The following is a 23,591-nucleotide window of genomic DNA, read 5'->3' on the forward strand; positions in this document are numbered from 1 at the left end:
CCCAAAATCTTGGAGCAAAATTGACCTCAAAGAAGACTTACTATCAGGACACACAACTTCTAAAAACCCTTTGTAGTGTAGTCTATGAAAAAGCTGTCTCCTGAAACACAGAGAAGGCCATTCACCAAGACCTGGAAGTGAATTATGCTCCCTGGAGTTGAGTTGAGTCATCCATCCTTATGTAAACTCACTGCTCCACTCATAAAAGTTTTCCATATGGTCTCTTTATAAACCCATTTCCATGTCAACACTAACAAATATACCTCCTCTCTTCTTTGCTTTCCTCAACCCTCCTCAACCCTGTGATCCTGGTCCATTTGCTCTGGTTGCCATATAAAATACAAAGTACCCAGTTAAATTTGAATTTCAGAAAAGCAAGGAATGGTTTGCAGTATGCCCTGTGCAATATTTGGATTAAAACTGAACTAGGTATTGGTATTTTTATTTGCTAAATCTGGCAACTCTAACTGTAAAGCCATTGCTGACCACCCTCCCCACAGCCCCAGGGCTTTGAGGTTCTTCTGAATTTCTAGTACAAATCATCTGCCTCTATTTGACACTTACCCTATTTTGCATGTGTTTTTTTATATCCATATACTTTTTATATACTTATATATACTTATATACATATACTCTTTATATCCATATACTTCATTTCCCTGACTTGAAAGCTCCTTAAGAATGAGGACACATATATTACATCTCTTTTTAATTTCATAATGCCTCACAGAAGCTCTTGACCATAAGTGGTGATCATAAATATTGATACTTGTCAACTGAGAGATTGATTTAAAATCAGTGAGCAAAATAGCCAACAACTATTTATTAAGCAACTGCTTTGTGTTCCATTCAGAACTATGCTGTAAATTATTTCATAAATGAGTAAGATGTAACATTTGCCTTCAAAGAGCTTAGTTTAGTAAACAAAAATTACACATCAAAAACCAGTAGTGAATGACCTGAAACAGTATATAATCAAGTATAACAGTGTATAATCATGATTATGTAGTATAGCCTACTAAGGACAACAGGAGATCAATGTGGGAGTACCCCGAAGAGAGGGAAACACTGAAGAGGGGTGATCTGAATTGGGATTCAGATCTTGGGAAGGATGTAGATGAGTGGAGATGATTAGGAAGGGCAATGCCATCTGGGGAAAATCTTGGGCAACTGCAGCAAGTGGAAAGAAGGCCCATCTTCACCGTATGCTTTTGCTGCATGAAAACAATCAGAATTTGTTTGGGCTGTGGTTGCAACTGGTTTTATGGGGTTCCATAGGATCAGAGCAACTATATCAGCGAAAATCTATGCAATGGCTACTACTGGATAGAGTCGTGCCATGTAGAGGCACAGGCCCTGAAGTTTAAAAAAAATAATCAAAGTAAGGATGCCATTAAAGAAATCACCCACAGAGATGAGCTGGGGTTTGTCCCCAGACCACCTAAGAGAGGAAAGAACAAACATTTTTATCAGTCACAGTTATATATTACACATGGGCTCTAAATGTGTTGGTTCCTGACAACGTTTACACCTTTATCAATCTTGATTAGATCAGTGACCTTACTGAAAATCGGTGAACTTCATCTCCAGGAAACTGAGGACAGATGTTGAGGAATGTTTTCTTCAGTAGGAATTCATTTTCTTTTAAAGCTTTAATCTGTTACCTCTCTATAAAATGGAATATCTTTTTTTATTGAAGTATAGTTGATTTACAATATTGTGTTAGTTTCAGGTGTACAGAAAAGTGATTCTGTTTTATATATTTTTTGGATTATTTTCCATTATAGGTTATTACAAGATATTGAATATTGTTCCCTGTGCTATACAGTAAATCCTTGTTGCTTATCTATTTTATGCATAGTAGTTTTTAATCTGTTAATCCCATACTCCTAATTTATCCCTGCCCCCTCCCTTTCCCCTTTGGTAATCATAAGTTTGTTTTCTATGTCTGTGAGTCTGTTTCTGTTTTGTATATAGATTCATTTGTGTTATTCTTTAGATTCCACACATAAGAGATATCATATAATATTTATCTTTCTCTGTCTGACTTAACTTCATTTGGTATGATATTGTCTAGGTCCATCCAAGTTGCTGCAAATGGCAATATTTCTTTTTTATGGCTGAGTAATTTTCCATTATATATATATATATATATATATATATATATATATATATATATATACACACACACACACACACACCCTACATCTTCTTAAACCAATCAATCACTGGTTGATGGGAACTTGGATTGTTTCCATGTCTTGGCTATTGTAAATAGTGCTGCTATGAATATTGGGGTGCATATATCTTTCCAAATTAGAGTTTTCATCTTTTCTGGATATATGCCCAGGAATGGGATTGCTGGATCATACGGTAGTTCTATTTCAGTTTTTTTAAGGAAACTCCGTACTGTTTTCCATAGTGGCTGCACCAATTTACATCCCCACCAACAGTATAGAAATGTCACCTTTTCTATGAGACAGAATATCTTTTATTTTGGTTTTGGATTGTCCTTCCCTAATAAAGTTGATGTCTTTAACGTGTGCTTCTAATATGTGCTTAATTTTGCAAAATATTTTGGGTACCATTTGGCGTCCTCTTACCAGAAAAAGGTACAAGCCTACAAAGGCTTGCTGTTTTGGTTTTAATCAGTTCATGGAATTAAATGTATTGAACCACAAAATGCTTTTATGTGACAGATATCATGATTCACGCTGAACATCCATGTGAAGATCGGCTTGGACCTTTATAAGTGACATAATTTTATTAACTAAATAGACGCATAGGACAAAGAAATATGGTTTCAGCCTTCTAAAATTCCAAAGGCATCCAGTAAAATCTCTCAGAATGGGTGTTGGCAGGACTATTCTGGCACAAGGCAAATCGTGTTGCTTATTTGAAGGAAATAAGCTAAATAGGGAGGGAGATTCTTTTAGAGAGATGCTCTGGACGTATTAGGTTGAACCATATGCAGTATGACACTATTGGTCTTTGCGTATGGTTCAACAGTGTGCAAGCATGTCCAGCCCTCTTGGTACATTGAATCTCATTCTGAAAGTAGAGCTAGAAGAAAGCCTCTTGGCAATCTTAAGACAGATTGATTTACTACATTTTATCCAGAGATCCCAACTTTGTCACTGGCCATATATGACTTCAGCCTCTGTGGGCCATTTCATTTGCAAAATTGATGGTACAATGGGTGGACAGTTGACTAAATGATCTCTTAGAATCTTCCCAACCTAAATTTCTGTATCTCTAAAACATCCAGATACTGAATCTGTTTCCTACTGGCTAACCAAAGATGCACCTGGCAATAATGCCCAAACAATCTTCTGCAGATTCTCGCCTTCCCAAGGTACTCCTCTTCCATGGGTTACATAATGATCAGAAAACCCTGCCAAGAGGTACCTGCTCCCTGTGAGGTTCAATATGTTAGGACATCACCATTTGTTTATACTTTCTCACAAGTCAGTGCACATTATCTCTCTTATTTTTCTTCCATTTTCCTTAATTTATTAATTTTGCTAATTAAGTAACCAACAAAGATGAGAGGATCCCACCTCTTTATCCCCATCTTGTTGTCACTTGTCCTGGTGATGACCAATGAGATAAGAGGCCCTCTAAGGTTGCCTGGACAGGAGACCTCTTGAAGGACAAAGGGGAAAATGAAATGGGGGGCATTGGGGGGAGTGAAAGGGAAGGGAGGTCTGAACTCCAGTAGCTGCTTGGCATCCAAACTGAGTGTGCAAAGAGGAAGAGACATCCTTATCAGATCTCAGGTCCAGGTTTTTGGTGTGTGTGGAAAGAGGGAGATAAAAAAAATAGTGCACTTGGGATGAAGAGAAATAAGCAACATTGGTCCCTGCAGGATATATCAATATTTGCTTAATAACTATCCTGATGAGTTCTCTGACTCTCCCCAAATGAGTATGTGGCCATTCAGGGTCAACCAGCAAAGGACACCTCCTGAAGCTGATTTATATACAACAGACCTGCGTGCACATGTACTAGAATGGACCTTTCTCTTTGCCCATTTTGTCTGTTTCTGCTTCCTCCATATCTTTCCTGTCTCTCCCTCCTACCCTGCTGGATGTCATTTCCTTCTACCTTCCTTTCTTTCTCTAGCTCCCTTTCTCTCACTTCTTATCTAACCTGCAACAATTTGTGTTTTATGTCCTCTGTAGTAAGGAATATGCACCCCAGAGTCCGCTTCCATCTTTCGTTCATTTATATTTTGTGAAAGAGGGCAGTGTCCCTGGTAACATTCATTCTGCAGGAGGCTACAATTATTACTCAGGTTAAAAGAAACGTTCAGAGGAAATTCAGAAAATGATAGATACTAATCTTGAGCCTTCTGTTTCAGCCTACAAGGAAAAAATGAAGGAGCTGTCCATGCTGTCACTGATCTGCTCTTGCTTCTACCCGGAACCTCGCAACATCAGCATCTATACTTACGATGGTGAGATGCCTACAATAGAAATGCCCCTGCTGGCTGGATCAGTTGGCAAAACTTGGATATATTTGTTTCTGTCTCACAGTTCCTGGTATAATTAAATCAATATTTTGTAGATCTTACTATTGACCTGCCGGGTCTAGCTAACGAGTCTTATTGATTGCCGTTTGCTCAAAACAGTATGAGTTTGATGCTAATAACAGCACATTAATGTCTCTTAAGAAACATGGCTGAGTGCTTATTAGCCACCGCATCCAACATGTCAACATCCACAATATGTCCGAGGCTTTTCTTTGCAAATAACATGATATGCTAAGCTGTAATTAGAGATCACAATTTGCAAGAAAATGCTTTGTAGTTAGAAAACTCAGGAGAGAAAATCAACCACCATCATAGTTTTTTAGTGTAGTCTTTATAAAATCCCCGTATTTTGTGTGCGCATGTCAACAACCTAATAAGTTCCAATAGTAAAACCGACCTATGACTGAAGCCCCAGATAAAGAGGATTTTAAAAGAAAATCCTGAAGAACTGGCATAGCTATGAACCTTATTTTGCAGTAAAACCCTTTTGGTTTGATTTATCCTGATTCATACTACTTAATTTGATTAACTTCCTGGTTCTGCCACTATCTGCATGACGTTGGACAAGTAACTTAGATTCTTTGAGCCCGATTTAACTCTAGTATCTTCCTCCCAGTGGTGTTGTTGGGTTTAAATGGTTTCATGTTTAGCATAGAGCCTGGCCTCTTGTAAGCATTCAAAATGGTAGCTGTCATTATCAACAATACCATTTTTACTTAATTCAGTGCATTTAATCAAAATGTTTGGTGCAGTTATATGTGTAGTAGATAACGCTGAGGCATATTTGGCTACCTGTTTGGCTCACAACGATTTTCTTTTCCACATGTATAAGGAAATCCATTAAAGGTAAGGTGAAAGGATCTATGGCAGTTAACCCCTTCTATGCCTTTAAAATATTCCAGGACTCAAAGACGTTTTTCTTTCAAACTGATTCTATCATGGCACAAGCATCATAAATATGAATTAACTGTTTCACAAGGAAATGTCTTTCATGCAAAAAGATTTTGGGTTCCAACCAAAACTCTCATTAGAATGCAGGCCCCATGTCTACTTCGTATAAGTTCATTCAGTCAACAAATACACTGGTCCTATCCTTAATCTGCTAAATGCGGCTGTGACTAGTAATCCAGCTATGTTTCTTCTGAGACTGTATCTCACCATGTGTTGTCACTGAGGTTCCAGTGATGAATACAACTCAGGCCTCTTCTTCAAGGCACTCATGGCCTAGTAGAAGAGAATTACAGCATACAAATAGTAAGTGGAACTCAGTGTGGTTATTTGCTAAGGCGGCATTTACTGGTAGGACACAGAAGACAGTGATGGTTTCTGCCCTCTTAGGGACTGGAGAGAGGGAAACGAAAATCAAAAGTTATATATAAGCTGAGACTTAGAAGTCAAATAGACAATTTAACATAGCTCATGAACTGCTTCCTAAAAGAACTGGTAGAGAATTTCAAATTCCCAAAGTCTTTAACCTTGTCTTCTCTTTCTATATTAGGTAATAATGTGAAGTGTTTATTGTAGACAAATATTATAACAAGAATTAATAATAATTATTATTATTTACATTTACAAACACTAAGTGCTATGGCCTGTGCTTTACCTTTAGTATCCTTTATATCTTTTTTTTTGGAACACCTTTACAATTTAATTTTTTTAACAGCTGTATTGAGGGCACTTACAAATCACTGCACATATTTAATGTATATAATTTGATTAATTTGGACAAGTATCCTTCATCTTTTAATCTTCACAACACTCTTATGAGAAAGGTGCTTTTTATCTCCATCTTTTAGATGAGGAAATGAAAGCTTAAAGAAGTGAATTAACCTTCCCAGTATCACACCCTAGTAAGCAGGGCTTACCATTTGGATGCAAATATAGGCAGTTCTGATTACAGTGTCTCTAACTCTATCCATTTAAAATCCTATCACCTTATCAAATAAGTGATTTTTATTTGCCTCTGTTCTCTTGAAACCCTTTTCCATAAATTTTATAGAATTGTACTTAAGATATAAGTACAAATTTGGATGCCTTCAGGAAGATTTAAAATATTTTTACATTTGTGAAAAAAGCCACATCCTTTTTAACATACTTACTGAATTGACTTTGTCTGTATGATCTGTTAGCATTCACAGGTCTAAGTAAGGTCAGTTCCTGTTCACCTGGGGTCTTACCTGACCACAAGCTGAAAGTGCACTAACGAGGCTGCTAAAAGAACATTAATGGAAGCTAATTTATAATTCCTCTCTGCTCTGCTCTAGTCAGAACTAGCCTGGAGATCTGGCCAGCTTGGTTGCCACAATTTTCAAGGGGCATTAATAAATCAGTGAGCCCTGTGAGATTAGGGAGTGATGCAGTAGTAAAGATCTAGAAACAGTGTCACTTTAGGACACTGAGAATGCTTTAGACTGGGGAAAAAATTTGAAATGGAAAATCATAACTCTTTTCAAATACTATTGTGATGCCCGACAGAGACTGGCCTGACTTTGGGTGGGTTCCGAGGACAAAACAAGGACTGGGGGGCCAAAATGAGAGGGGTGTAGTCTGGGGTTCAAAATAAAAAAACGCTCATCTAAAAGTGAGAGCTGTCCAATGAGCTTTTAAAAATCAGTATATTTTACTAAGCTGTAAGTTGTGTAATTACACTAATATCCTAGCAGGCACTAGCTATCACTCTATTTTATATTATAAATTATATTATTTTACATTATAAATTATATTATGCATTTATTTTCAGGGTTTTGCCCATTTAGTTACTATGCATATTATGCAGCTATTGAGTTTAAATATTTTTAAAATGTACAGAGTGTATAAATTAGATAAGCAGATGTTGCCCCCTACCTCCCCTACCACAATGCCTCTTCCCCCACTTCCTGTCTACAGGTGAGGGATGATGAAGAAGGACATTCTAAGTAGCAACAAAGTAGAAGCAAAGATATTACCATGGTACCCTGTCTTATTGTCTTCATTAGACTATAAGCACCTTGAAGGCAGGGACCCCCATCACAGTGCCCTCCCCAGAGTGGACATTACACTGCTTGATGACTCAGATCAACAGACACACCGAAGGGCAAAACAGGAACCAGCAGGATGTCTTGCACATGAGCCTTGACTGCGCCAAGTATTTCCAACCATTCAGGGAGCTACATCGGTTACAACACAGCTCCTGTGATTTCTAACCACAGGATTAGGTGTGAGAACTGGAAGACTTTGTTATTTTCCTCATTATTTAATCTGAAAATGTTTCCAGCTATGCTAATTTCCAAAAAAATAAATAAATCTAAATCTGTGCTCCTTGCTTTTCATATGAGGCTCATATTTATTCAAAAGGAAAATAAAGTTAGTTTAAAATCGATTCAGGCTATTTTTTTCTGGGCACGCCTACCATGATTCAACTCCCTATGGACATTATTGAATTTCCCAACACTGTAAATATTTATCCAGTTAAAGTATATCCATAATTATACTAAAGAAAGAGGTCTTATATGTTCAAACAATGTAGAGTAAATGATCATATGCAGTATTTTACTCATCTTTGCCAGAATAACAAGGCTACTTTTAATTGCCAGAATTCAAATTATTTTAGTAAACCCATGCCTGTGTTCTGTGTGCTTAACCTTCTCAAATATTCATCTCTCAGATATGGAAGTGAAGCAAATCAACAAACGTGCCTCCGGCCAGGCTTTTGAGCTGATCTTAAAGCCACCATCTCCTATCTCAGAAGCCCCACGAACTTTAGCTTCTCCCAAGAAGAAAGATCTGTCCCTGGAGGAGATCCAGAAGAAACTGGAGGCTGCAGAGGAAAGAAGAAAGGTAACTTTTTCCACAGGTTTTTTAATTCTGCTTCCTCTTTTCCTTGCCTTCTCTCTCTCCTCTTCTCTCTCCCTTCCCCTCCCCCACCCCTCCGCTTTCACACACACACACACACTTCCATCAGAAGTTCAGACAATGATGTCTGAACCTGCACATGTAGGTCTTCTAGACATAGATCCAGGCTACTTCAAGTAAAAACTGCTGCTTTGAGGCTAGTTAAAACCAAAGATCTCAGACACTGAAAGAACTTCAGTGCCCTAGTGCCCTCCCCCCATCTTGGACCCATTTTGATAAAAGCCTCCCTGCCTTAGCCTATCCTTGCTGTCAAGAAAGCACAGCCTTAGGTACCGTAACTCTAGGGGTTGTGGTGGGGAGAGGTGCCCAAGTGGTGAGCCCTTCCTCTCAGAGTCTGCGTCCTGCCCCAAAGCATAGTACATGGTTTTGCTCGGAACTAGAAAGCACCACATACTCCCTCTGAGATATTTCCTGCCCAGAAACGCTGTTCACCCCAGGGTAAGGGCCAGAAGCTTGCCCCTGTCCCCAAGGCCTCACTCCCTGTCCTTGAAGTTGGTTCATCCAAGATCAGAACCCTCTCGGGAATATATGAGTATCTTCCTCTACCCATTTCTAAGCCTTGATGGCATTTTTTTCTTCTTTCAATTGGTCCTTGTTTGTATTAAAGAGCTTTTTCTTACAGAGCTAAATCTTTAATTTTCCACAATCAGCTGAATAAGAAAAGCCAAGGGTATTAAAAATGGAGGGCATACAGAATCCCTAAGACTGTATACATAGAGACAGAAGTTATGTCTGAATATGTGTGTATCAGCTGCGTGATTATGGGGGTCCATCCCATCGAGATGCTCTTGATTAACCCAAATGAATTACTGCAGGTAACTCATTCCTATGTTGTATTTTCCACTGACTTTATCATGATATATTTTTAGAATCGTGTAGTCACTAAGAATATGCTCCATGCATGGTCTCATGATTTAAATGGAAACTCTGCATTTATAATGATTTTTAAATTTTATTTAGATGTTTATAAAAAGTTAGCCAATACATTAAACACTTCTATGTTGGATACTTACAAAGAAAATGAAAATAGTCCTTCTCCTAAAGACTGAATTCTCCAACAGGGAGTGCAGAACAAACCCAAATGTGTGTGTATGTATATGTGTTTATATATACCTACACGCACGCACACATACACACACACACACACTCACACATATGTACGTACATAACTATAGCATCAAATAACAAGGCTCAGAGATTATAAATCCTAGATTAAGTTTTCTGAACCAAAAATACTTTTTGTTTTAATCTTTGTGGTTGCAAAATCTTCCTATATCGTGTAACTTTCTGATCACAATTTCAATTTTTACTCAGGTGAAGTTCTCTTTACATCCAGTGAGTATTTCTTTACGTATTATTTATTGTATTTGACCAATTACTGTTGTTATCAATTTGGATTTCAAAGGAAGGAAACTAAGCTACTAACCCAAGTAGACATACAGGAAGTTGCTTTAGAAATATTTATCAGGTTTTTTTTGTTGTCATTTATAGCTTTCTTCTCATAGTAAAACTGAACTAACGTATTCAGAGTTACAATCCTTCGAGACTGTCGCCAACAAATATGAATAACTAACTACAATAGTAGAGAGCATGTTACAGTCAAGGTAATTTAAGTTCTCACTGAAGCATTGGCATCTTATAGCTAACAGGTGTAAATATAGGTCATAGGTTGACATATGGAGATGCCATGGCTTGATTAGAAGTCAGTAACTGACCTGAAATTGAAAATTAGAGATGAAAATTCAACATCATAGTTCAGGATGTTGCTGGTATATTTAATTTGAAGGAAATTATTAAAAGAAAAAGAAAAACACAGAGATGATCAAAATTAACTGGATGTGCTCATAAAATTCCCTGAGTTAACTAATTACTGATTCTGGTAAAATTCATGTACCCTGACAACAATAAATTATCAACAATTACACATTTAAACAATTGAATTTAACTAGAAATTGGCCATGTGGCTAAAAGACATTTACAAATGTAATCATCCAGCATTGCGACACCCAGGAAAAATATTCTTTGGAGCCCTTTAAAATCAGTATTCCGTCACATTTCTGCTCTTACTAAAATTTTCAAAAAAATGATTTTCAAAAAAATCATTATATAGATTATGTCCAGGTACTAGGGTTTTAATTAGAAGAAAATACAACTAATTAACAGAAAGTGACAGCTTAAGAAATCATTAATTGATTTTTTTTCTATTGGCTTGTACTGACTTAATTAGCACTCATGTGAAGAACTGTTAATTCTCTTTAAAGAGAATTCTTTAAATTCTTTAATTCTCTTTACAGAGCCTTTAGCAAGTGCATATATCTCAGTAACTATCTAAGTGAGGACATGCATATAACCAAAACCCAACTCAACTAACTGAAGCAAAAAGAGGGTATGGGACTAAAATCCTCAGAGTGTTACAGCTTCAAAAACAGCTTGATCCAGGAGCTCAATATTTCTTTTTACATTTATCATTTCTTTCTGCAACTAATTGGTCTCAATACCAAGGATTTTTGTTTCAGTCAGTCCCAAATTATTTTTCTCACAAATTAGCAACTCCAGCAGAAAGAGAGCTTCTCTTTCCTAATAGTTCTAACAGAAGTCTTAGAATTGAGTCTCAGTGACCTGTGTCGGGTCACATGCCCAACCCTATAAGATGGTACTAAATAAAGCAGGACAAAGAGAACTGGTAGTTCTGGGGTGAAAAGTGCTATTCATATGGGGTGGTCAGAAAAGGCCCCTTGAATATGAGAACATTTGAAAAGAAGCATGAAGATAGTGAGGGAAAACATTTGAAAAAAAGGCAAGAAGGTAAGGAGTGAGCCATGGGACTCTTCTCTGGGGGACAGAATTTGAAGTAAAGAGAATAGCAAGTGCAAAGGCCCTGAGGTAGGAGTATGCTAGGACTATTCAAGAAATAACACAGAGGACAGTATGGTGGGAGTAGAAGGAGAAAGGGGAGACTGGTAGGAATTGAGGTCAGAGGTAGCATTTCTAAGGACTCTGACTTCAAATGAAAAAGACGGTCATTGGGAAGATAAAACCATTTCACTCCTTGTGAATCACAGCCTATATTCAGAGAAATATCTGCTTTAAAAAGATGGATGACTAGAAAAATAAATAGTGTTAGATAAATAGAGAAGATATGAAAGTGTTCTAGATGTAGAGAATGGTTCCAGAACTAAGGATACCCAGAGGTGAGAGTGCAGAAAGTGTGTTTTCAGGGCAGTGGGTAGACCAGTAGTTTGGGCTAGTGGCCTAGGGTAGGGAGTTAGAGAGTAGTGAGGTGAGATCGTGGAGGGCCTTCAATGCCAGGTTAGGTGTTCAAACTCCATTTTATCTAAGAAATGAGGAGTCACTAAAGGCTTTCAAAAATACTCAGATGTCCAACCTAGCCGAGTGACCGGCAACATTCATATTGCCCTGGTTCCATTTCCTTTCTTACAAGCTAACAGTTTGTAAAGATTCCGCTTACCAAACATAATACATTTAAATAAGTATTAATTCCTTTTGTCATGGTTATAATCAAAGCATCTATAACTGCCAATTAATATTTTTGATTATCATAAAATAAGCATTCTCTCACTAAATTAACATAATTCTAACTCAAAGTAAGGATAAAGATAGACACAGAGGTATTTCACAGAGGTGAAATATGACTTCTGATAGGGCTTTTAAAACAAAAAGGTTATGAGACCCCTCCCCCTCCATTAGTACCCTTGAAAGACTTGCTTCTGGGACCTGAGTTTAGAGATCATGTCTGGGAAGCAGTGACCTACCTAGGCTGTGCTGCTGGAGCCTGCTGGATTTGGAGCTGGAGGGCTGCCACTGACTCACCTCCATGTGGGCTCAAATTCACTTTGTGTTCAGTGTTTTGGCAGTTTCCCCAATTCCTCACTCCATCTGTTGATACTATTGCAGCACTGACCATCTGGTCACTACGTTAAATGCTCCTCCCTTAGGCTCCTTTGAACCAGAATTAATGCTCCATTGATTAGTTGGTAGAAGATTATTATAAAAAGAATAAGTCCTTTTCCTGATTTTTTTCTTCATTCTTTGATTATCTCTGAGAATCAGTATTCACCTCCATGAGACCACATTACCTCATGAGGTCAGCTTTGAAGCTCATTAGTTGAAATTAAAGTTTCCATACAGCAGCTTACCCATGTGGATGAAATGATATGAACGCTTCGGTTATCCATCCATCCATCCATCCATCTATCCATCTATCCATTTATTCATTCAACAAACATTTATTTAGTGAGAGGCAGCAGAGCTAAGCTAACCATACACTCCAGTTGGCCCAGGACAACCCCAGCTTATTCCTACTGTTTGTTTATCATTATTATCTCAATCTCGTAAGTATCCCAGTTTGGATAATAAATTATGTGATTATGGTAAGACAAGCACAGTGTTTAAGAGCATCTTTAAAAGCATAGTGGTTAAGAACACATGGTTAAGGAGAATGCCTGTGATCAAAGTCTGGTTTCGCCACTTAATAGCTGTGTGACCTTGGGCAAGTCACTAATCTCACTATGTCTTATTTTATTCATCTGTAAAATGAGACTAACAATAGGACCTACATCCTGGAGTTATTGTGAGAATTAAAAGAGTTATTCCATATCACAAGCACTGTGAAAGTGTCAGCTATTATTGTGTAAAAACTCATCCAATTCCAACCTCACAGAGATGATGATCTAGCAAACTCACGATTTTATAAAGAAAGCTTCTCATTAACACAGATACTGAAATGTTACTGTATAATACATTTCATAAATATTTTTAAACATTATAAAATATTAGTTATCAAATTACAAAGGTGGTTTGATAGGTAACAGATATATAAATAGTTCAGCCCAACTAAAAGTGGCTTCAAAAAGTTAGTATTATGAAAAACAATGATGAAAACTTAAGGAATTGAATGATATTGATAAAATCTCATGCTAAAATCAATTAAATTAAAAAGAAAGTTATTCAAACCACTCCAGTAAACTATAATTGGCATACTGACAATACTGGCACAATCAACTCCAAAGTCATCGAACCTCCGAAAGAAATCTGTGTTGCTTATTTTTAATAATATGGCCTCGAAGTGGACCATTTGTCACCAAACATGGTAGACTTACCTTTTCCATTTGTCGGCATCTCACATTGTAGATGGCAACTGAAGCCATCCGGTAAAAGAGGGGTGGTTTGTATAGCAATGATTATGAGCTAAAGTGCTGGATTATTCACAATTCAACATTCAGGAAGCGTTCTGCTCCTTAGAGAATGTGACACGTGGTCCAGACTCTTCCCGTGTGTGAAAAGCACCCCCGTGATTCTTTCCTAGGAGTTAACCACAGTAAATGCACTACAGACTCTGGCAGAAGGGCTCATTCTAAAGGTGTTTGGATTTCACTCATTTTAAATTTCTTATTATGCTTCTGATTCTTCAACACAAAGTGAATATTAAACCCTTTTGTTTTACATAATTATATTCAATCATCATATTTAACAAGACTTTATTTGTGACTTTAGCTGGGTTAATAATGTTTTTTCATTGTTAACAGTAAAGCAAATAATTAGAGGCACATCATCTTACCTACTACCATAAAAGCACTTAGGTACTAGGAGATCTAGCGTCGGATAAATGGTTCCAGAAGGCAAGAAATATATCCAAATGATGAAAAGGGACAAGAAATAGAGAGGTATGGGGACTTCCCGGCGGCCTAGTGGTTAAGACTTCACCTTCCAATGCAGGGTGCGGGTTTGACCCCTGGTCGGGGAGCTAAGATCCCACATGCCTCACGGCCAAAAAACCAAAACGTAAAACAGAAGCAATATTGTAACAAATTCAATAAAGACTTTAAAAATGGTCCATATCAAAAAAAAAAATACTTTAAAAGAAAATAGAGAGGTAGAAATGTGTATACTTCAGAACACAGAGAAATAAAAACTAGCACTATCTAAAATATAGTCTTAAATCTCCTCTGTGTACCCAAAGTAAAATGAGTTTTATTATACCACTTAACTCAAATTTATCTTCCATTTCATTATACAGTAATTAAATGCTTATACTCAGTAATATAAGAAATGGTAATGAACCTCTTTGGAAAATTATATAGTTAAAGTGTTCCTAAATGTACAATAATTCTTCTCACCATCTCATTATTTTTCCCTTCACGTATCTCTCTTGTAATTATTTCAGTGATACTGAGTTCAATGTGAGGAAATTTCTGCCTAGAATAGGTGTTCACCATCCATGTGGCTCCGCTATTACAATAGCAAGATGGAGATGTTCTGCATCTCCCAGAACATCATGTTGGATGTCTTAGCTCTATAAATACTTTGCCTTGACATTTGCATTATACCTGCTGGTCATTATCATGCCCTCATTTTCTATTTCCACATTTCAGTGACCTTCAACATTAGGTACATGCTATTCAGAAATGTTCCTCCATGGTCAGATCCTTTTCCCTTAAACAATTTATTTTTAACAACTTTTAACAAATCCCACCTCTCCAGCCTCCCTATAAGTCAATCAAGATTCCTTTCTGCTAATCTGCCCAAACAAGGAATAAAGTAAGAATACCTATTCGACCACGTAGCAAAAACTTTACTCCTACTGAAATGAAGGAAAATGCTTCTACCATTATATAATACATCCTCACATTCATTTTCTGTTTTAAGGCAGTTTTCTGGACTAAATACTTATTTGCTTATTGATAGAAATCTTAGAATCAGAACTAGTGAGGCCGTGACTGGGAGATTAAAGCTGTATTCATAGAATCAATTTCTCCCCAGGAACAAAGTTAGAGAGGTTATAGGTGGTGATATCTGGATGCCAGGCTATGTAAGAAGGAAGAAGAATTATGACTTTCTGCAGCAGTGGAGTTCCAGAGACCCTAGGAATTGAGATCAAAGCCCTCAGGCCTGTTAGCTCCATGGAAGAATTTAAGAGTTGAGTATGTATGAGGAAGAATCAAAACTGGGAGGCAGACATATTTTCTTGGTGAGGAATTCTTTCCATAATCAACTTCTCATCCTGTATATTTTTTCCATGGACTTGAGCTTTAAATATTTGAAACATGTATAATTATTAGATCCTACTAATGCATGAGTTGAGGCAATGGTGGTTATAACAATCCCTACCAGTGTGTAAAGAAAGGCTCCATGGAAGCGAGTGGCCCTGAAGGGTGGCCTGGCCCAGTTAGGCAGGTCTTCATCATTGAGCAGCGGCCTCACGTGAGAACGTTCTGTACTGCCTTCTGTTTCTGTTTCACCCCATTAATTGTGCTAACAGAATGCACTTGACACCTAGGCTGGGTAATCTCATTTAGCCCCAGTGGCTGCAAAAGTACTAACGCCATTAATTGAGGCATTTCAAACTGAGCCAAACGCCACACTCCACAAATGCAACAGGCCTCCCTCCTTTCGTGATTATGAGCCCCCGAGGGAGTCTGTGTTCACACAGACCAAATGTGTCCCACCAAGGCAAGAGATCTGAAAAGGAATGTATTGCTCTATTACCCTTTCAATGCCAAGGCCTTCCCTTCTCAATCCTATTCCCCTGCTGTCTCCTGACTGGTTTTGGCTCTTTCACAAAAGAAAATTAAGAGCACAAATATAAACATCAAGTTACAACACAATTTCACAAAGTGCCAAATTAAAAATGACGCAGTTGCTTCTGGATAACTGTCCATGGTAACTCTGCGAGAAACGGCCACAGACAAATCCAGGTAGATCCTATCCAGGGCAGCGCTGGAAGCACTGATCTATGGGAGAAAGAGGAGGGGAAAGGGACTTACTAACATACCAAGCAGAAAGTTCTCGTATCTACTGGCTTCAGCAGCCTTGGCTGATGGACCATGTCGTACAGAGGAATACAATCTAAAAGCACTGCTATAGAGGATTTTGAAAATTTTTGTTTTACTTTATTTAGATTGATTTGGTGTTCTTTGGTTTCCTGAAGCTGCCCCACCGTTTTCTGCCCATTACAAGAGATACCTAAGGCCCCAATCTTATCCATAATTCTTGGACACATTGCACCCTTGTTTTGTGATAACCCAGACTTCTCTCCCTCAAAGTTTTCTGGACTTAGGTTATGTAAATTGAATTGAACTTTCTGAAATGAAAGATCAAAGTCATTTCCTCTTACTTCTTTGTGGTGCTTCCTTAACTGTGAAAATTCTTAGCAGTACAGCCCTATTCAGTGTACGTGTGCTGGCGGAGAGGAGGGAGTTAAGGAAGGGCTGATGTCACCAACCACGAGGACACCTGAATCCACTCACCGTCAATAACTAAAGGAATGTGAACAGGTATCCTGCACACGTGAGATAACCAAGATTCTACCTCTGAGTTTAGGTGTAGCAGGAGGTTCATTTGCCATCCTCTCCTGTCACAAGTATTTTGAGTTTTCCTTTCAATAATAATGGCTGCCGTTTGCTCAGCACTAACTTACTCGATATTAGACACCGTGCTGAATACCTAGTAAACATTATTTCATTTGATGCTGGCAAATAGTCCTATGAGACAGCTACTATCTTTATGCATATGCCAAAAAAATAATTTCATGAAGACTTCTCTCAGAGAGAAACTTTAAACACACACACACACACACCTTTAGTCAGTCTCTCTTTCCCTGTGTCACAATTCAGTAGTCCTGGTAGCAGTAGATAAGCAAAATCAATGTAGGATGTTTTACCAATAGTCCCACCTAGAGGCAGGACGATGAATAAGCTAGAAAATATTTTTTCATGTTTCTTCCAGAAAGGCTCCATTTGATCTTGAACTTACTTTGTGTTAACGTTTTATCATTTTTCATAGTATTTTTTGCAAGCTATAGCAAAGCAAGAATGAAATGGGTCCACTAAAGATGTCAGTGAAACGATTATGGGGTTAAAACAAGAAGTGGGGCTGGTTCCCAGAACTGTCTGTTTAATCTCCAATGAGTCACTAGACATATTCCTGATAAACTTCAGAATAACCACATCAACAAAGACTCTTAAGGCTGTCTGATTTTACCATTCCTGTAGAATTTTATCTAAAGAAAAGTTTCTTTCCCTGTCAGACTTCGTATTGTTTATACATCACAATCTCTCCAGTAAGGGCCCACGACCACTCCCATCAACTGAAATATCTTCCTATTAATGTTTTTAATGGTAATCAATATTTAGCCCATGAAATGTTCGTCTGATCTACCATTGTTTAGATATTCACATTTACGATACTCCTGTGAAGCCTCACCTCAGAGGACCAGCTGATCCCAAGGCATTACCCAGGAACTATGGATGTGTAATAATTTAGTCTTAAACCTGGATAGTTCAGTATTGGGTAAGACTTCTCTTAGGTGCATAATTGCGGAGGAGAAGATGAATGTGGAAAGATGTTAATATATCCAGGGTCATTGACACAGTTAGGACTTGAACACAGACCTGACACCAAAGCCCATGCCAGCGTATTTTTCAAAAAGTAGGCTGTGAACTGCCTGCATGACAATCACTAGGGATGCTTATCAAAAATGTAGCTTCCTGGGTCTTACCAAAGAGCTGCAGAGTCAGAATCTCGCGGGTGGATACCAGGCCTCGGCATAATTATCAAGCACCCCTCTTGACTGTTAGCATACAGAACCGTATAGCCTCCTGATGCTGCAGGAGAATTACAGTGCACAAAAATGTGCGGGACGTGCCGGAGTGGGGTACACAGGTTTCTGATGTTTCTGCTGTAATCACTGAGCAATCACAGGGTTTCACAGGTGACCCAGGTGGCCTTGGCATATTCAAGACGGGGCCAGAAAAGGACTTTCTGTTGTCTGTGGCCATATGGAGATGAAGTTTGCGCTGTTCCCAAGTCTCCAAAGAGAATTTGGTGCACGAAAAAAAAAGAGCAGAGGTGGGCATGGAATAAAATGAGAAAGTGAATTTAACAATTTGGGGAAAGTTGAAAGGCTCATTGCAGGGCCCAGCCTACAACTGATCAAAAATAATGAGGCAGGAAAAAGATGGGAAAGTGCCCCAATCCCCACCTATTTTCCTCAGGCTTCCATGGATGTTGCCATCAGGTGATTAATTACATCATTCCCTGTTGCGTAAATGCTTAGCAGCAACTTATGAAAACAAAAACTCTTCCAGGAGGGTAAAATGCTTCTTCTTCTAAAACAATCTGCCCAAAAAACTCACAGCTGAAAATTCAGCTCATTACATTTCCCCACTCACCACATTCTATAGAAAATTCTAAGGCATGCAGATGAGCAGGGAATTGACAACGGTGCTCAAGGCTAGAAGTACTATTCATTTGAAAAGAATGCTGTCTTGAATCAGTGGACCATTATTCCACCAGGTTTGTGTCTGGGTGATTCTAAGATGGATATGTTTTTCTTCCCCAGTCTCAGGAGGCTCAGGTGCTGAAACAATTGGCAGAGAAGCGGGAACACGAGCGAGAGGTCCTCCAGAAGGCTTTGGAGGAGAACAACAACTTCAGCAAAATGGCAGAGGAGAAGCTGATCCTGAAGATGGAACAAATTAAGGAAAACCGTGAGGCTAATCTAGCTGCTATTATTGAACGTCTGCAGGAAAAGGTAATCATAACAGAGTCCTGAGCAGATGCACGCATTCATATGCAACACGGCCAGATGAACTCTCAAATGCCCAGGCACCAGAGACTTAATCAATCTCTGCTGCAGGTGCAGAAGGCACCTAACCCCATGGGCAGGGTTTCCCGGGATAGCATGGCCTTAGTGGGCGCTGCAACATGGTTGAGGAATGGGAGTAGGACTTAACGCTGGAATTCTGTCAGATTTTCCCGTGGTGAATAAATTGAGGGAGGCTGATTCCTGCTTTTCAAATGTATAACAGACTTCGGTACAAATCTTAGGAACCCATCTACTGGAAAAGTATTAAATTGGAAATATTAAATATTTCATACAATCAGTAATAAATGACAATAATATATAGTAAAATAATAAATTTAATATTTAGTCTAATAGTTAATTAATATATAATATTAAGTATGTAAAGGTTTTGTCAAAATATATTTGGACTTATTTCCATACATTTGGAAAAACATATTTGTCAGAAAAGGACAGAATATTTATGAACAGCGGAAAACCCATTCTCTCCATGTAGGAAAATCTACACTAAAAGCTAATAGGGGAAGTTCATTTACTCAATTTCTGGCATCCTGGTGCCTTTCTTCTCACCAACATGAACATATAACTATTCCCATCAGTCAGGATGAACAGTCCCGGAAATCCTCTAGAAATTGGTCTCTCAGAACCGCTGTATCTTTTACTCAGGATAATTGTGAATCAACCTTCATCTCTCATCCTAGGCCCTAAAAAAATAAAAGCAAATGGCATTGCTAGGAATGGGACATGCTGATCTTATTCCAGGATTGGCAATTAGACCTTTAATATCCAGTGCAAGATTTATATCAATCCAAGTGGTGGGATGAATTGGGAGATTGGGATTGACATATGTACACTAATATGTATAAAATAGATAACAAATAAGAACCTGCTTATAAAAAAATAAATAAAATAAAATTTAAAAAAAATAAAATTAAATTAAAAAAAGACATATCAATCCAAGGCTATCCAGGAGCATTACTGTTTTTTAAAATTACACATACTCAAACACACAACAGATCCTTCTTGATTTCAGTTGTAAAATAGTTCATAAAATTTGCATATTTAACTATTATTTCCAGAAGTGCTGGATTTTAATGGGCAATTTATGTTTCTCTGTGTATTTTTCTTCACCCACCCCTCTGGCCAGCTCCTTTTTTCTCTCTTCTCACTCTCACCCAGAATTGGTCTCCTCCCTCCATGCATACATATTTGCATACACATTTGCATGTCTACATACATGCATACATACAGTTTGTCCTGGAAATAATCAACCTGTGGAATGCTTAATATTCCTGGCATCAAGCTGCAGAATCTCCAGGGGTGGGACCCAGGCATCCATATTTTTTTTTAACTCTCCAGATGATTCCAGTATGCAGTCAGGTTTGAGAACTAGCGGTTTGTAGCCTGTTCTGATGTAAATCTCAGCTGACAGCATTTTATCCTGTGCTGAATGATGCAGCCCACATCATTTTTAGGGCCACATTTTCCCTGGAATTCCATAGCTAAAGAGACAGTTTTCAAATCTAATAGAATCTTTGACCAGTGACAGCCAAGATCTGTTATCTTCTCAGTAAAGTGGAGACACTCCTTAGAGCATACTAACTTTACTTCCATTTGTTGTATTTTAAGTACATTGTAGATTTTTTGTTGACATATGGTATATGTGTTTGTATGTACTAAAACTACTTTGCTTCTTCCTAAAATAAGACAAAGTTAGTTTTTTATTGTGACTTTTTCTGAATGAAATTACTGCAATGAAGTTAGAAATTAAAAAGAGGATCAATAATAATAATTATGCTGAAAGTGCATGAAACTGCCAATATAACATAAGCTTTTCTGGAATCTCCCACATCAAAAGATGATTATTACTGAAATGACATCTATTAGTGTGATAGTCATGAGGCGACCACACTAAGTGCCCACCATTTTGACAGCGCTCACTGGCCCTACCGATTAGCCAAGAGATGTGATACAATTCCACATGAGCTTTTGCAGCGATCTGCCTACCACCCAGCCCTCAGTCCCCCTCCTCTTCAATTAATCAAATTGAGCATTTGAGCAGAGCATGTCCCTTGATGGTGGCTATGATGGTATCCTCAGTGTCATTCACTGATGAATTCCCACAGAGCTCTCAGAGTCCCAGCCATGTTAGCACAAAGCCTTTAGATAAGACTGAAAGCCTAAAGCAAAATCAATCCCAGTTGCACTTTAGAACCTACTGAAGAGCTGTTAAAGATAAGAGCTTCTGGTGTAGCTGTCTGGGGCGGAACCCAGAGATCAGCATTATTTTTAAAGCTTACCCATAGGCACTCATATTTAGCCAGGGTTGAGAAGCACTGAGCTAAAGGCTTCTTAAATATGTTTTCTCATGTTGTCATAAATGATATTTAAATCTTTTTTATTTTTTGTTCCGTAAACGTGTTCGTTCTTCCTTCAACAATGTTACACTCTTTTTTTTAACATATATTACTATTCATTTATTGAATAAATGAGCACCTATAAAAATATAAAAACACTAACATGTGAGTAATATGTGGGCAGGTACTGTGTCTATATTATTCACCACTGAACACACAGTGCCTAGAATGTGGAAGAACTCAACAAATATTTTTGTATACATACATACATACATACATAATTCAGTTCATGATCCCTCTTCTCTCTCTATTCTATTCCCAGGATTCCTTATGCCTCTCACAATTTCTACTATCTCCTATATGAGAACATACCCTATGATTATTAGTTTATTAATCATTTGGTTAATAATTATTAATGATAGATGTAGTTGTGATGATGATGAAACATTTACTGAACACATGACACATATTAGCTTGGTGCTCAGTACAATTTTGAATGTTACACTGTTTTTAAATTTCCGTTTCTGTTTCCTTAGCACTTCATCTCAACACTCCAACTTATCATATAGAAAAGAATCAAATGAAGAGGGTGTGAGAAAAAAGATGCCTGTGCCACAAACACCTGCATTAGGCTGATCTGTTTCAGTCACTCAAATTGAGTGACATAAATAGTCACGCTCAGGGCTCAAAATTGTAGTCTATGGATTATGACTGGCACTGTGGTAAAATTAAAAATGTTCTTATTCTTGGAGTTTCTATTTCTAAAAAATAGAAAGAGACAGACAGAGAGACAGGAAACACCTATTCTCGGCATACAGAAAGGATAACAGACACATTCTCCTTCTCCCACGTGTCCTTCTTCCCCTAACCCACTAGACAGTATCCCACAGAAAATTCACCACCTGACCCATTTGGAACCCTGGGTAGTAGCAGCTCTTTTATCAAACCCAACCATGAACTGTAGTGAGTAGCTAATTTTGAAAAATCAGTTAAAGCAGGTATAATCATTTTGACAATAGATACATTCATTAAACGTATACCTTTAACATCAAACATTTAAATGTACTTCCAATGACAACCTTTGAATGTGGACCAGGACCTGTCTGAGAAATGGATCAGTAAATTGGAGTTCCATGTCCTTCTTTTTCCTTGTGTTAGCCACACCTATATCACATTAGCTATGATTTACAGTTTCCTTTTTTTTAATTGCGTGAAGGCTAAAGACATATGCAAAATAATCAATATAGAAAGGATAAAAAATGTTTTTTCTTCAGGGAGTAACATTCTGTGATTCTTTTTCTAAGAGATGATTTTGATGATATATAACTCTTTAGATAGAGATTTCAACCATTATCAATTTCCGTCTGTTGTAACCTTTCATTCTTCTCATCTGCTTTTTTTTTTCTTTATCATTCTGATTCACGAATGCTATTTGTGTAACTATTTCCTGTGGAATATGTCTGATAAATGAATAATGAAAGGAAAAAGAGGATTAAACTAGCTTTCACTGATTTCTCACCGTAGGCCAGGCATTTGACACATACTATGGAATTTAATCCAAACTACAGCCCTAGAAGGAAATACTGTGATCATCTCCATTTCACATCTAAGGAACCTGGTCCTTAGAGAGGTTAAGCCATTTGGCCAAGATCACAAAGCTAAGCAGATCGCAGAGTCTCAGTTTGAACCCATGTCTTTTTGACTCCAAACTTTTATACTAAGCTAAAGCTGTAACTTTGGCCATCCTCAAACACTACACAGTAAGCAGACTTGGCAGCGGCATTGGATGTTGATAGTGCCCCCATGACCAACGTCATCTTCGTGTATGAAAATGTGCTTTCCTGCACTCCTGACTCACTCCTGACCCCTCTTTTGTACTACAAGCTCATAGTTATTAGTAAAAAGAAGGATTCTGATGATGTTGAATCTCATCTTGCATTTAAATACTCATATAATAGGATTTCATGGATTGGAATTGATACCCTAGGTCATCTAGTTCAAGTCGCTTGTTTAGATTTGATACCTAGTGAGGTGAAGGGGATATTAAAAGGTAAAGTAAAAGAAAGACCTCATATTTCTTCGCTTCCAGTACAGAAATCTCTCTAATCACATTTTCTCCGAGAATCAGAATTTTTTCCTAAAACCATCTCTTACACATTTTTGCATATCAAAGAATAGTTGCATACAGGTGCTTAAGCTCTATTAT

At 37.9% G+C, this 23,591-nt stretch overlaps 1 protein-coding gene across 1 annotated transcript in view; it reads left to right on the plus strand.

The window, feature by feature from the left end:
• STMN2 (stathmin 2) overlaps positions 1-23,591 on the plus strand; it is a 51,223-nt gene that overhangs the window by 22,877 nt on the left and 4,755 nt on the right. The window contains exons 2-4 of the mRNA XM_082432887.1: positions 4,364-4,459; positions 8,178-8,350; positions 18,786-18,977. Coding sequence (XP_082289013.1) covers positions 4,364-4,459; positions 8,178-8,350; positions 18,786-18,977 — 461 coding nt within the window. The remainder of the gene's footprint in view (positions 1-4,363; positions 4,460-8,177; positions 8,351-18,785; positions 18,978-23,591) is intronic.

Source organism: Balaenoptera physalus, assembly GCF_965194825.1.
Source record: "Balaenoptera physalus genome assembly, chromosome: 17".
NCBI classification, from domain to species: Eukaryota; Metazoa; Chordata; class Mammalia; order Artiodactyla; family Balaenopteridae; genus Balaenoptera; species Balaenoptera physalus.